The sequence below is a fragment of the Diorhabda sublineata genome, chromosome 11, assembly GCF_026230105.1.
Source record: "Diorhabda sublineata isolate icDioSubl1.1 chromosome 11, icDioSubl1.1, whole genome shotgun sequence".
Taxonomy (NCBI): Eukaryota; Metazoa; Arthropoda; class Insecta; order Coleoptera; family Chrysomelidae; genus Diorhabda; species Diorhabda sublineata.
This window is the reverse complement of record NC_079484.1, coordinates 4,023,865-4,039,476: the sequence shown is the minus strand read 5'-3', so window position 1 is coordinate 4,039,476 and position 15,612 is coordinate 4,023,865. Positions and strand designations below refer to the sequence as shown.

At 31.3% G+C, this 15,612-nt stretch overlaps 1 protein-coding gene across 1 annotated transcript in view; it reads right to left on the bottom strand.

Annotated features, from left to right (window-relative positions):
- Window positions 1–1,095: 1,095 nt before the first annotated feature.
- Window positions 1,096–15,612, bottom strand: part of LOC130450343 (uncharacterized) — a 77,167-nt gene continuing 62,650 nt past the window's right edge. The window contains exon 2 of the mRNA XM_056788684.1: window positions 1,096–5,735. Within this exon, the coding sequence (XP_056644662.1) occupies window positions 5,127–5,735 (609 nt within the window). The 3' untranslated portion in view covers window positions 1,096–5,126. The remainder of the gene's footprint in view (window positions 5,736–15,612) is intronic.

The window sequence follows — 15,612 nt, the reverse complement described above, 5'->3', positions numbered from 1 at the left end:
TTCAGAACCAGGAAATTTCACAAAAAAACACTAAATGATGATATCTTCAATAACTTTTTTTATACCTTGGTCGTATATTTTACACCTATTTCGAAGCAGAAGATTCGTACATTGGTGAAGCTGCACATGGGCCATAGTGCCCGAAGTGCAGCGTTGAGGGCATAGCACACTTTTTGCCCTAACAGTAAATTATACGCTAGTTTTGATCTTAGGATTTCAACACTGACAATACACCGTTTTTAGAAAATTTTGTGCCCTAGAAAATATTCCTCGAATCACCTTTATTGCTTGTTAAAGACAAATTGTCCAAAAAAGATAACTATGGAGTGTGAGGTACCTTGAATATTGGATGGAAACACAACTTTCAATGCTATGCAATGTAACTGAATGTAGTTTTAAGTAATCAATCATGTTTTGAGTTTGAAAACTGTTTTATAATGCAGAAAATGCAGTCGTTCATTGTATACCATTTCAACTTGTGTGAAAGTACTAATATTAGCATTAGAATATTATGAATGTTAAATATGAGTTCGTCATAATATATATTTGAAATAATGTGATCGAAATGGGATCATTTCTTTCATAAATAATAACACGTTTTTAATCGCTTATGTCAAAAGAATGTTATATAATAAAGTGAAGATTTAAAGATCGTTACGTGATATGATTCAATTTTCATTCTTAATTTTTGATGGCTTTCACTAAGTGCACGATGATATGTCGTAACGGTAGCTTATATCTTTCAATTTAAAATAACTTACAATAACTATCTTCGCGTTTAATCATATATTCAATGAATATTTACATCTGGCAGTTGGAATTTTATCAATTCACTTCTGAATAAAACTACACCAATCTTTCAAAAAACTACATGAAGACAAGCAATTTGAGATGAATGATCAAATGGAAACATTGGTAACATTATTATACGAGAAAAAAATGAAAAAATTATTACAAACTTCTGAAAAATATATGATGAATGAAGGGGATTATATAGAAAAATTATTTTTAGAAAAGTATATTGTTCAATAAATTTTGTATTCACAAATATTGTTTGTTGCTAATATAAGGAAATAATGAAATAAAACACAAAAATGTTTATTAAAATTTAATTTATTACAAATATATACAATTGTAATATTATACATTATACAAGTGACACGTTCTTATATAAATGATGTATCCAAGAATCCATAAAAGGTATATAAGATCAAACAAGGTATGGCAATTACGTATTTCAATTAACAGATGGTATTTAAAATGGTAATTACGTACTCAATTCAATCTTCTTGTTAACAATGATTTCAACGTATGCTTTTTGGAGTAAAAATTATAGTTTTTATGAATTTAGAAAACATCTAGTTTTGCATTTTCTTCATAGCACTCAACACAATTAACTATTCATCAAATATCATGAAGAAAATGAGAAACAGTAAATTTCAATTTAATTGTAACTAAAAGAAAAGTTTTGTACAATAATTCAACTAACTATTTTCAAAATTATAAAATAAAATGGAATTTATGCAGAAGTAAGTACTTCAATTTTTACAAAAGACAATTTGTAATATTTTATTTCGTTTTTTCCTAATCTTGAATATATATAAGCCTGATCTAGTTTCTCCACGAGGCTATTTGAGCAAACACAAGTGCGAGAGTGTGGACGTTCGTCTTCATTGGCCTAGTCTCCTAGTCGCTCCAAATAGTATCGATTTCTCGGGCGCGACTCAAAAGACGAGAATTTCGAAGTAGCAAGTTGTTATTAATCAATATTTGCTTTTGTTGTAATATTAAATAAGTTTGGATTTAGTTGAAATTTTGTGTAAAGAATAATAAAAACACGAAATATCATGAAAATGAGAAACAGGAAATTTTAATTTGACTCCTCCATGTTAATTGTAACTAAAAGAAATGTTTTATACAATAATTGCACGAAATCAACTATTTTGAAAATTATGAAATAAAATTAAATTTATGCAGAAAAAACTACTTCAATTTTTACAAAAGACAATTTGTAATATTTTAGTTCGTTTTTTCCTAATCTTGAATATATATAAGCCTGATCTAGTTTCTCCACGAGGCTATTTGAGCAAACACAAGTGCGAGAGTGTGGACGTTCGTCTTCATTGGCCTAGTCTCCTAGTCGCTCCAAATAGTATCGATTTCTCGGGTGCGACTCAAAAGATGAGAATTTCAAAGTAGCAGGCTGTTATTAATCAATATTTGCTTTTGTTCTAATATTAAATAAGTTTGGATTTAGTTGAAATTTTGTGTAAAGAATAATAACAACACGAAATATCATGAAAATGAGAAACAGGAAATTTTAATTTTACTCCTCCATGTTAATTGTAACTAAAAGAAATGTTTTATACAATAATTGCACGAAATCAACTATTTTGAAAATTATGAAATAAAATGGAATTTATGCAGAAGTAGGTACTTCAATTTTTACAAAAGACAAATTGTAATATTTTAGTTCGTGTTTTCCTAATCTTGAATATCCATAAGCCTGATCTAGTTTCTCCACGAGGCTATTTGAGCAAACACAAGTGCGAGAGTGTGGACGTTCGTCTTCATTGGCCTAGTCTCCTAGTCGCTCCAAATAGTATCGATTTCTCGGGCGCGACTCAAAAGACGAGAATTTCGAAGTAGCAAGTTGTTATTAATCAATATTTGCTTTTGTTGTAATATTAAATAAGTTTGGATTTAGTTGAAATTTTGTGTAAAGAATAATAAAAACACGAAATATCATGAAAATGAGAAACAGGAAATTTTAATTTGACTCCTCCATGTTAATTGTAACTAAAAGAAATGTTTTATACAATAATTGCACGAAATCAACTATTTTGAAAATTATGAAATAAAATTAAATTTATGCAGAAGTAGGTACTTCAATTTTTACAAAAGACAATTTGTAATATTTTAGTTCGTTTTTTCCTAATCTTGAATATATATAAGCCTGATCTAGTTTCTCCACGAGGCTATTTGAGCAAACACAAGTGCGAGAGTGTGGACGTTCGTCTTCATTGGCCTAGTCTCCTAGTCGCTCCAAATAGTATCGATTTCTCGGGTGCGACTCAAAAGATGAGAATTTCAAAGTAGCAGGCTGTTATTAATCAATATTTGCTTTTGTTGTAATATTAAATAAGTTTGGATTTAGTTGAAATTTTGTGTAAAGAATAATAACAACACGAAATATCATGAAAATGAGAAACAGGAAATTTTAATTTGACTCCTCCATGTTAATTGTAACTAAAAGAAATGTTTTATACAATAATTGCACGAAATCAACTATTTTGAAAATTATGAAATAAAATTAAATTTATGCAGAAAAAACTACTTCAATTTTTACAAAAGACAATTTGTAATATTTTAGTTCGTGTTTTCCTAATCTTGAATATATATAAGCCTGATCTAGTTTCTCCACGAGGCTATTTGAGCAAACACAAGTGCGAGAGTGTGGACGTTCGTCTTCATTGGCCTAGTCTCCTAGTCGCTCCAAATAGTATCGATTTCTCGGGTGCGACTCAAAAGATGAGAATTTCAAAGTAGCAAGCTGTTATTAATCAACATTTGCTTTTCTAACAATATTAAATAAGTTTGGATTCAGTTGAAATTTTGTGTAAAGAATAATAAAAATACGAAAGCTGCACCCTGATCGTCTTGAAAGTTTACAACCGTGTAATAATCTGAAAGTTTTAAGAAAAACAAGCGTAGTTTTAGGACTTTCAATCAAGAACTCGATGTTGGTTTTTATCCTCACAAAAAACCACTAAATGATCATCGAGACCACAATAAATCAAATGATATTCTGTAGTTTATTGATTATAATCGAAACTTTATTGCGTGGTAATTAAAATTAATGGTTTGATGTCGGTATTAAATTGATTTCTCGATATAACTATCAAAGAAACTAGATATATAATTGTGCTGTATACCTGAATCACAGATGAACAGAAACTTTTTCCTGACGTTAAATAGGTGTACTAGTATAACTAATTTTCTGGTAATATACCAGAAAATAAACTTGGAACACATCTACCGAAGAAGAGTTGATAGATGACCGTTTATCCATGACCGAAACGACATCAGGACTTGCTGCAAACTCGGACAGTATTATTGTGGTTAACATCGTATTTTATATTGGTTTCTCTAGTTCAAAAAAGGACTCTCAAGAATAAATGACAGCGGTAAAGATAAAGTAAAATTACATCGTTAGTATTACTAGCATTAAGAAGAAAAGACATTAAATCAAAACCGGGATTAAGAAGAAATGTATGAATAAATGCAGTCCTTGAATATATGATAAATTGTTCTAATTTTTATATTTTTATCCTTAAATTGTGAAATAAAGAGTTGTTACAGATATTTGCGAAGGCCTGTATTCAACAACGACTGGCTTTTGAAATCAATAACACCATTAACATGCTAGAGAAAAAGTTTTCATATAATGTAATAGCAAACGCCGATTTCATAGGGTAGAACTACTTGTTATCGATGAGAATTACCGAATTTAAACACAATGTTTGATGGTATGATATTAAGAAATGGTTCAAGGTCATATGTTAGCCCCCAGGTGAAGGTGGCTATTGAAGAAGATTGAAAATGATGATAAACAACAGGATGGAAAAATATGGATACGTGGTAGCAGTAAGAGCTACCTAGTAACTTTGTTCTCCGCAATTTGTGGATTTTTATTGAAAAATTTAATAATTTAATAATGTTAAAACAAAGTAAGAACCAACATATGAGTGGAATAACAGACGATAGACTGATAAAAATAGTCCAATTGGAACATGAAGTAGAGGTCGACCACGAAAGAGGTTGAGTGACAACCTAGAGCCAGGATGAGAGAAAAAAAGAAGATTTGTCGCATGCTAAACGAACGCGTACAGGGTGGGTGGATGTACACATATTTTATTCAATATTTTTATAAATAAACTAAAAATTTTTAGCTTCTTAAGAACTTTTTCTTTGATGTACATAAAACCCACAAGCAATTATGGTTGTGATATCAAAAATATTTGTATGGGTAGATAATTTTGTATCGATATTTTTTTGTGTTTATGTCAAAATAAAAACAAAACAATAAAATTATTGGCACTGGAAAAAATTTCGACTAAACTATTTTATTGGTAATATTTAGCGTCTTCGACATCGTACACGGAATTTTCGTCTTTTGGATCATTGACTTCTTTAGAATTAACAATTACAACTTGAGGTATATAATATCTCACACCTGAAGAGTAAATAATTCCGATTTCGGGAACGTATTTACCGTTTTTATCAGTCAAAGGTACATAAACAGGTTTGTTGTATTTAACTGATGGGCTGAGTATAGTTTTGGGATAAAATTCGTATTCTTGTTTTTCGAAAATATGCGGACCGGTGTAATCTACTCCCGAATCAAGTTTTTGCAATTGTTTTTTGTAATAATGATACTTGGAGATGCTTGGGGTGTATTTTTGATCTAACGGGGTTCCTAAAATTAAATTTGAAGGAGCTTTATAAGAGTATATTTTCTCTCTGTATTGATGAGGGAATGGCGGTCTATACGTGTTTGGATTGGGAACGTCGATTCTTTCTTCGGAAACTGGAGCTGGGTTCCTGTATTCTACGGGTTTTTCTTGACTCTGCGGTGACTTTGGTTGCCTGGGCTCGATGGGACCTTCTTTCGTTCCGAATGTTACCGTTATCGGTTGTGTGGAAGGTAAGGTCATCAGACAAAGGAAAGCAACCTGAAAGAAAACAAAAACATATCAAATGAAATCAAATAAGCTACTGGTTTTGGTGAATAATATTTTGGAATGAATGTGGGAATTCTGTTTTATTTTCTTAATGTTATTTAACGCCGCAAAAACTAGTAAAAGTTTACCTATATATGTTGATTCAAAAGGACAACTACGAGAATGGTTCCAGAATTACCTGGCCTGACCTAGAGACGGAGGAGTTCCAAGTTTGAAAATTCATAGTGAACGCTTTTAGAGAATTGGTAAACATGGAAAAAATTGGTCATCTTTATGTAATACAATAGTTTTATTTGAAAGCTGATCTAGATTCTACTCTGAATGAGATTGTTGCTTTGTTATCAATAGTAAAAAATTGGTTAGCAGAGTTTAAATAAGGCCTGCGAAGACCAGCATCGTAGTGGTCGATCAAATGAGGTGACGACTCCAGATATGTTGAAGAAAAACCACGAAGCGGTACTGGATGATCGTTGACTGAAAGTGTGCGTGCTAGCAGACATAGTAGGCATTTGAAAAAGTGCGGTACATAGCATATTAACTGAAAATTTGGACATGAAAGCCGAATGTTTGCGTCATTTCATAACCATGGATGAAACGTGGTTCCATCACTTCACACCTGAATCAAAACAATGGAAAGAAAAGGGAGAATCGGCTCCAAAGAAGAAAATGAGCGTTCCATCTGCAGGCAAGGCCATGACGTCGATTTTTTGGAATGAAATTGGATAATTTTCATTGAAAAAGTAAAAACTATCAACGGCGAGTATCATGAGAATTTATTGCAACCTTTGAGCGAAGAAATCAAGCAATAACGGCCGAAATTGGCTAAGAAGAAAGTGTTGTTTCATGAAAACAATGCACCAGCTGATACATCCGTTATTGCAATAGACAAAATTAATGAATTTGAGTTTGAATTGCTATTTCATGCACCCTATTCGTCAGAATCAGCGCGTTTGGATTATTTTCTGTTCCTAGACTTGAGAAAATGGCTTGATAGTCAAAGATTTTTCCAACAATGAAGAAGTAATGTCGGCAGTTAATGGATATTTTGAGGAGCTTGACGATTTTTTCATATATGTGAATATTCGTTAGTTTTAATAGAAATATCTCGAGAACTAATAAGGAAAAAGGTAAAAGGAGGCACGGAACTTAGTCACAGTAATCAATCACTTTGGATAATTAGAAAAAAAAGGATGAGAGTTATGAAGAATCTTTTGAGTTAGCAAATATATCTTAAACCTTTGTAAATATGTATCTTGAGATCCACCGAATGAATTAAAACTATTTTCGCATTTGTAGAGGCCACTTATTCAAATCAACCTACTCAATAATAATCCTAAATTTCAAGTAACGGAACCATAAGAATGATATTAGCTCCATCGTAGTATTGGAGATGTTCCTGTCAATTAGATGTATTCGTTCTGATTTTGAAATTCAAGAGACCAATAATAAATCCGCACTTAAGGCACGACGTAGTTGTACGTGATTGTAATAAACTGAAATCCTTCAACTTCTATTAAGAATTCTCGTTGAAAATATTTATCTATAATCGGATAATGACTTTTCTGAGAATTGAAAACCTGGATAAGTCAATAAATAATTTAATGTGGCGCCACTGTTATTTCACACATTTCCTCCTGCCCTCTATCACCCATAGTTTCATCAAATATTTATACATACGGAATAAAGAAAAATTATTCGATTAGCATAAGTGAATATTACAATATCAAAACAAATTAAATTCATTTTTATTCAGCTTAATTAACCGGCATTGGCATTGATAGTAAACAAATAAATGCCACTTCTTATTGACAAGATATAATAATATATGTTAATTATTTAAGCCGGCTGTACTGTTCATTACGTAACTTATACTATGTATGTCGATTTTATATACCAGATAATTATGTTACATATTTTTTGTTGATGTGAGAAATGTTCCTTGTGTGAGCTAAAATCCTTTCTGCGCAATCTCCGGCTATGCACGGTTCTTGTAACAGTACTTGCTATGAACCAAAAATTGACAAGATCGTTCCCGAAACAGTAATCGCCCGGTTGGATCTCCATCGCGCAGACTCGCCACCGTACCAAAGACGGTTTTTTGAAGGAACGAACCTAAACTTTGATGTATACTTCTGTTGATTGAGAAAACATACAGTTACATTTTGTCTACGTAAATCAGAGCTCCTACCCAATGTCACTGTCGTTGTCAGCAACTGATGATTAAATAATTAATTTGATTTATCTATCAGAAGACAATTCATCCAGTTTTTAATGCGAGTACCGTAGCCAGAGTGAACATTGCGCTAAAAGGTTAGATCTGGAGGAGGGAAAATCCCAAATGACGCAAAAGATGTCGCGTTGATTAATTTTTTAAGAGGACATCCCTTTGAATCGACTGCTGGTGCTGCGTATGCAACAGACTTTTTAGGATCTCTTCCTAAGGCGAATTAAAGCTGAAAAACTGTGCAGGTGTTAAGAAAGCATTAATCTCAAACGAGTATAAGAAATCCAGAGTTGTGTTTGCCCTCAATTATGTGTATCCTGATTTGGAATTTTGGAAAGGAATTCAGATGAGAAACCATTCAAGTCGTAAAAGACTTTCAAATTCAAGATTTGAAGAGAAACATGAAGTAAATTTTCAATAAATATTTGGGCTTGGATGAGTATCAATTGTCCTGGTATTTGTTGGAGAATTGGTGCAAGGTTCAACTCTGAAATGTCGGTGTATCAAACTTATGATGGAAACGGTTTTATGAACCAATACGATTTGTTTTAATGTCTTCAATCTGTAGTTCTGTTTTGTAATAACATCATTGTAGATTGATATGGGCCAGGCATTTTCTAATGCACAAGGATCACTGGTTTTGACCAGGTGTCCATATTAACTCGAGTTCTTGTAGTTCGATTCAGAAAGATGGAGTCAAAGGCGTATTTGTTGTTATAGATGAATCTGTAAATCTCAAGGATACTTCGTAACGCATAAATAGGTTTGAATGATAAGGATGGATGGGCTAAAAAGGTTGGGTTAGGTTTGAAATTTTTTTGTAAACACTAATAATTTAATATTGAAGAAGTGTACGTTACATTGATATGTTTGATGGATAGTGTTGTATTTTATAAAAAAAGATCGAAAAATATTTCAATAAAGTACAAAATTCAATACTACATGATACACCCAGAAACTTTGCTCATAATATCAAATGTATTTTTTATTTTTATATAAATCGTCTTGATTAGCAGGATCTGTTGGCTCATTGTTTGTATTTAAAAACAGCAAAAATTCAATATATGGAGTTGACTTAATAATAATTTGTAAAATCAACATATAACTGCCCCCAAAAAACGTTATCTTATTAAAATACTTTCTAATAAAAACAAAACAATGCTCATCCACTAAGATTTTAGATCAGATAAAGAGAACTTCTTACATAATTCAAGATGCTTCTATTTATGGTTAAATAACATATTATGTAGTTTTTTAATTACCTAGACAAGATTTACGAAACTGATAAAATTAATGTTCTAATTTTTTAGCAAGTTGTGAATTTTCCAGTAAATAATTCATATATAAAACATCTTTTGGATAAAACTGAGGCGTTTTCAAATTTTTGGCATATAAAATTATTAATTCGTTCTTACTTTCATAAATTAACACGATGAAGAAGAAACATAAACAGTGGACGGATATTCTTCTAGGAGAATTACTTCGTTTCAACGTTTGGTGAAATAATATTGGAACAAAAATTGTGGCAGAAAATCAATTACAGAGACAACTGAACAAATATATTGAAATTCTTAATATTCATTCGAAAGTTACAAAGGTTTTTTTTTAATGGTTATGCTTATAATTATTATGTGGTCGACCTAAAATTGTAAGAGTTCATAGAGTATTTTAATTGTTTTTAAACTTCGATAATGCAACAATAATGAAAATTAATATTTATCAACCACTAAAACCTCAAATATAAAAAAAAAACAAATTTTCAGGTCAATAGAGAAATTAGAGAGCGAGAATACGTGAAATTATAATTTCACACATTGTAAATGTAAATAATATCGTACAAAACTATCAATTCCTTTTCTAAAAATATAAAATGGCTTATCTAAAAAGTATTTTTCTATTTTTAATAGGTACGTTTCAGAAATTTGAGGTTATAGTTGGTTTTAACGTTTTTTAGTGGAAATTTGGTCGTCGGTTTCTCACTTTATAAACCGATGAAATTTTACAACTAATTGAAACAAATTAGTATGTAAGATATAAAAATCTTACTGATGTAAACGGCATTAACCAAGCAAAAGTCAAAATCTTTCCATTTTTGATTCATAACTTTGAAGATTCTAATAGTAATTTTTAGCAACAATGCAGACAATATTTTTGCGATAACTATAAATCCTTAGGTTGTTACGTCCCTCAGAAGAGACGCAACAACGTCGAAACTAGTCAGTAGATACGACCCTCTTCTTGTAAATGCGATCCTTTAGGAACGTCAATTTCGGCGAATTGAAGATGAAATCCAGTTCTTCGAAGGAGATGTAATTCAAAATTCTTCGCGGTATTAGCCAGGAAAGTAGTTGTTTTCTCCTTTGAGGAACGGCAAACCAACATTTCGAATCGTAAAATTCGAAATAATAGGTGTGAAATGAGGCTTTCTCGTGACCCACGATTAGGCTGTCGATCTGGAGAAGACCTATCGGGAAAAATTGTGATCTAATTGAGAAGAAGAATGGACGATATAGACGAATTGTTTCGCTCGAATCTTCAAGTTACCAGCCACAAAATGAAAAAACATTGCGAGTTTGGCGAGTATGGCTGCACAATCCGACGAGGAGAAAGTTATTTTCTTCAAAATTAGAAAAATCCTGGGAAGGTCCATACTTAATCAAAAAAAGAATCAATGATGTCATCTATCGCATAAATAAGATCCTCAATGAAAAACCAAAAGTAGTTCACCAAAATCGATTAACATCGTTCGTAGGAAACCATGACACACAGGAAGGAGCTGGAACGAACCATTTACAAGAAGACCCTGCTCCTGCCTTCTAAGAATTCATGGGTGCGTACGGAGGTACCGTCAAAGATATACAGATAGATGAAGTTAATTATTAAATAAGTTAGTTAAGTGTAGTATAAAGTGTTTAAATTAAGTGAGTAAGAGACAGTGTTTATAAATTCACCTCACTGATAGTAATAGTGTAAATAAATAAGAAAAAACATTACAGTATCATTTATTATCTATGGTTAAGTATGATTGAGATTAAGAGTTTTGAAGTTGACCGAGCCGTAGTGCAATTATGATTCCAAATATTGCGAATGAAATGAATGAAAAAGAAGAAGAAATTGCACTTGGAGAATACTCAATCACCAGAGCAAAGTGAGGGAACTGAAAGTACTGATTTGAATCGAGCAGCGTTTCGATACGATCGAAGTAATGATCACTGCGTTCGTATTTGAAAATACAATGGTTGATTTTAAATAAACTAATATTGTACATACATTATCGAAGAACGAGGACTTAACTGGACATTCAAAGTACTTATTTAACTGGTTGTGACTGGATTACCAGCACACAATTTAAGACTAAAAGTTAGATCCGTAGTTATCATGCTTTGAAAAATGAACAAACCAAAACTCTGTAATGCAACGCCATGACTATAAACAAATCAAAAGGTCAATTTTTCAACATTTGTGGTGTGAATCTAGAGAATCCAGTTTTTCCCACGGTTAATTATACGTGGTACTTTGTATGTCATCTATCACAAGATTCATCAATGGAGAGTATGCATCAAAATCCCTGGCCAAAGAAGAAGAATTAAATCTGCTGATCAATTACTTCTTATTCGAAATAAGATTCGCCGGGTTAGCGGGTGTATAAAAACTTATTTTTAATATTTCATACCAGGTAATAACTGTAGAATAATAATTTGTACCAATATGAATTAGGTGAAGTTTTTTCATATCTACCAATGATTCCAGCTTATCATTATATATCATTTTCAAATATTTGATACTATTAATTTATAAATTAATTGTATATGTTGAGGTTAAGGATTTTGGATTGCAGAATCGTGCAAGGATATTTCTTGAAGGTAATTTATGTGTTGATATAATATATAAGAGTCCGTATTGAACTTTTATATAAATTTTAATTATACAATGTACTCTTTAATCAAATAATTAGCCTAAATGTAGTAGTTTATTTCATTTTTTACGAGATAAGATAATTTATATTAATTTTATCAATGTCCACATTAAGGATATTATTATAATAGCCAGTGATATAATTATAGGATATTAAGATTTATTACCATATAATAATTATTTTGGTGTTTCTTTTTCCTGGTTGGAATATTTGGAGATGAATCACTGTTTTGCTAGAAGAAGAAAAGTAAGTGAGAATATGAACGACGCTTGCGGGACTAAAAGACTTTTTCAGTATTAGACTGGACTGTCTCACGAGAATGACTCATTTTTAATTATTATGCAAAACAGCCACCTTTCATATAATTTCAGTAATCTTTTATCACTTTCTAGTGTCAAATTAAAGTACTAGATGTCCCAAAATTCTGTACAACGAAACTAGAGAATACCTGGAAATGACTCGTGAAGTAATTGAAGTGTTTCATGGGCTGTATGACATGATGTATGACATTATACAAAAAAGTGTAGTTTACTTATGTCTCCAATTCAAAATGGACACCAAACAGGATACATTGTTGATGCATTTGCTTTTGACAATCCCATGAGGGTTCGCAAAACTCCAAAAACGACTATTTTGGAGATTAACAAACAAATAAAGATGATAATGTGCTCCGTCGCTTAAGACGATTTTTCTAAAAAAGGCAGCATCCATTTGTTGATGCTTAATAATCCATTCAACAAATTTCCAACCATATTTTGTGTGAAATTTTCGAACTGTGACTGTCAAGCTTTCATTATTTTTAAAATATTGTTCGATAATGAAGACACGTCATCTGTTCACAAATTTTAATAAAAGCTCCACGAATGGTATACTCTTTAATAACTTTCTGGGTATCTCATTTCTTTCATGTCAAAGATCCATCGTATTTCAAGAAGTACTTTGTAAATATCTTGAGCTTTCAGCCACCTCGGATTATATTCTGTTCCCAAATATAAAAAAATGGCTTGGTGGTCAAAGATGAAGAGACGATATCAGTAGTTAATGGATATTTTGGGGTGCTTGCAGATTGTGGTGGAAAATAAACATATTTTTCTCGAAAATTTTTGTGTTTTCTTTGTTGTGCCAGGTACTTCTGGAACCATCCTCGTATGTCTCACGAAATCTCGAAAAAAGTCGTTATCATCATAAAAGCCGACCAGAAAATAACAATTAATGTTATTATATATTAATATTGATTGATAAGTATAATTTTTTAACTATTAAAGCATCGTATCTTGAATTGATTGGTATTTATTTGATGCCCCAGGTGATTAATCGGATAATATTAATAGAAATTAGTCTAATAGCTGTCAATCTTCATATAATTTACTATCAATCATTTATTGCATAAAAAAATAATGAACAAATCTACTGATTGCACTAGAATGTCCAAATACGTGAAAGTGAATAAGTCCATAAATTTTTCAAATAAGCAAACTTGTATGGTACGATTAGATCGTTTGTAGGTAAATGGATCAGTTTAGACCAACTAGTAAATCGAGACGTAACCACATAGTTTCAAGACAGGCGCTCAGGTCAAATCAGTTCCTAACATATTGAAGAGGAAGGTAGATCTATCACTATACGTAGACTATATCATCAAATTCGATTTTCATATGTGCTTCTTTCGACTCTGGATCAGTTTATATTGATGCAAATAATTGTAGAACAGCTAGACAGCGCCGAATCCCAATTCTGTATCGTTTTTCTTATATATTTAAACACTAAATACAATAAACTAATTACTATCGACTAAATTTCCAGTAACAACCAACAGTTCACTCAACTATGCACTAACTTATTACTAAACCCTTATACAATTAATTAAAATCCACCTTTTGGTTTACTTTTTGCTAATCCGCTTTGTTTACTGTAACATCCGATTATTAACTGAGTCCACGGCTGCTAGAGACTAATTTTAAATATATTAACCAACTTCTCTCCTCTAAATCTCTAATTTGCCGCAAAAAAACCAAAAAGGACTTATCCAAACTTGTCCAAGTGAAAACAATCACAACCCTATGCAAATATCCTATAAAAACTATACAAATCTTTATAACCGTTCTAGGAATTTGTATCCGGCGCGTCCACCAAACTTTATATTCTATTAACCTTATCGAACAAGACCGGCTTCACGTTTCATGTCAGTTGACGAGTTCATAATATTATATTTGGTTTACTATTGAATGTGAATGTGAAACACTCGAGGATTAAAACACATTCAGACTCTGATAGATTGATACGAAGTACTACAAGCAGTTTGTTATCGACCACAAGATTCTGTTGCTGCTTAGACGTGTACAGAATGTTTTTATTTCTCATTTTCTTTCAGAGTACATTTTAATAATACTTCGGTAATTATCTATATTAGATTACACCCCTCCGATTATGTTTAAATTTTGTATATATAGGGCGCGGAAATCAAATATTTGTAATGATTTTTCAGTGATTGTGATATTCAAATTAATCGTTGAAACCTAACCTACAATACTTCTCTACAAAATGAAATCCCATCACAAGCAGGGGCTGCTGTTATCGAAAACTCTTCCATGGTTTTTTCTTGATGAGGTGGTCGAGAATAATATACAAAATGTATGTAGAAACATCACTAATTTTATTTATTGTCGACTACTTCGTCAAGAAGAAACCATGGAAGAGTTTTCGATAACAGCAGCCCCTGCTTGTGATTGGATTTCATTTTGTAGAGAAGTATTGTAGGTTAGGTTTCAACGATTAATTTAAATATCACAATCACTGAAAAATCATTACAAATATTTGATTCTTTAAACGCAAAAAAGTACCTGAAGGGATGATTTCCGCGCCCTAACCAAAATTTCTTATCAATGTTATCGTTTTATTTTCATTCTGGGGCTACGACTGCCAAAAACAAAGGTAGATAATTTTTTTCTTATAATGGTAACGGTCCAAATTTACAAGTAAACAGAATAGAATGAAATAATTTTAAAGATTTTATTTTAATATAATATACATCCGTCGAATTGCATATTGAAATAAATCAACCTAAATTTCGATGTTTGTATTCTCAGGTAATTACGTTCAAAAATTACATGGTGAATGTATAACATATATATGGGAAACTTTCGTAATAACATATTTTATTAAAAATCATTTTGCAATCAGCGAATTGAAGATACATCTACTTCTGTAATAGATGCATACATTTAGTATTGTATTTGATGAAATATAACAATAATCTAAGCTTAATGCAATAGTTATTTCTTAGGAATTTGCTTGGAATGATATGTCAAAATAATATACAATATGTCTTAAGAAGTTGCGAAAAATTTATTCTTTATAAAAATTTCTGCACGGACCATAAAGTAAAACGCAAATGTCTAATGTCAATTTTTTGGATCGTTTGTCAAAAAATAATAAATGAATTTGATATAAAGTACCTTTATTTTTTACAATACCGCAAACTTTAATTATGAACAGTTTTTCGAAAAAGAAAACTATGTTTTAATATGCAATTAGATCATATTGTTTTCAGAATATTAAATGTAATTTTAAGGCATCGATAGGAATTAAAAAATTACGTTCAAGTGCAATTACTGATTACTTTACTCATTATCTCATTGCAAAATTGATAAACTTTGAATTTATTTGTTAAGAATTATCTCAAATAAACAAATACGGAAACATAACATCACACGAACAAGAAAAATCCG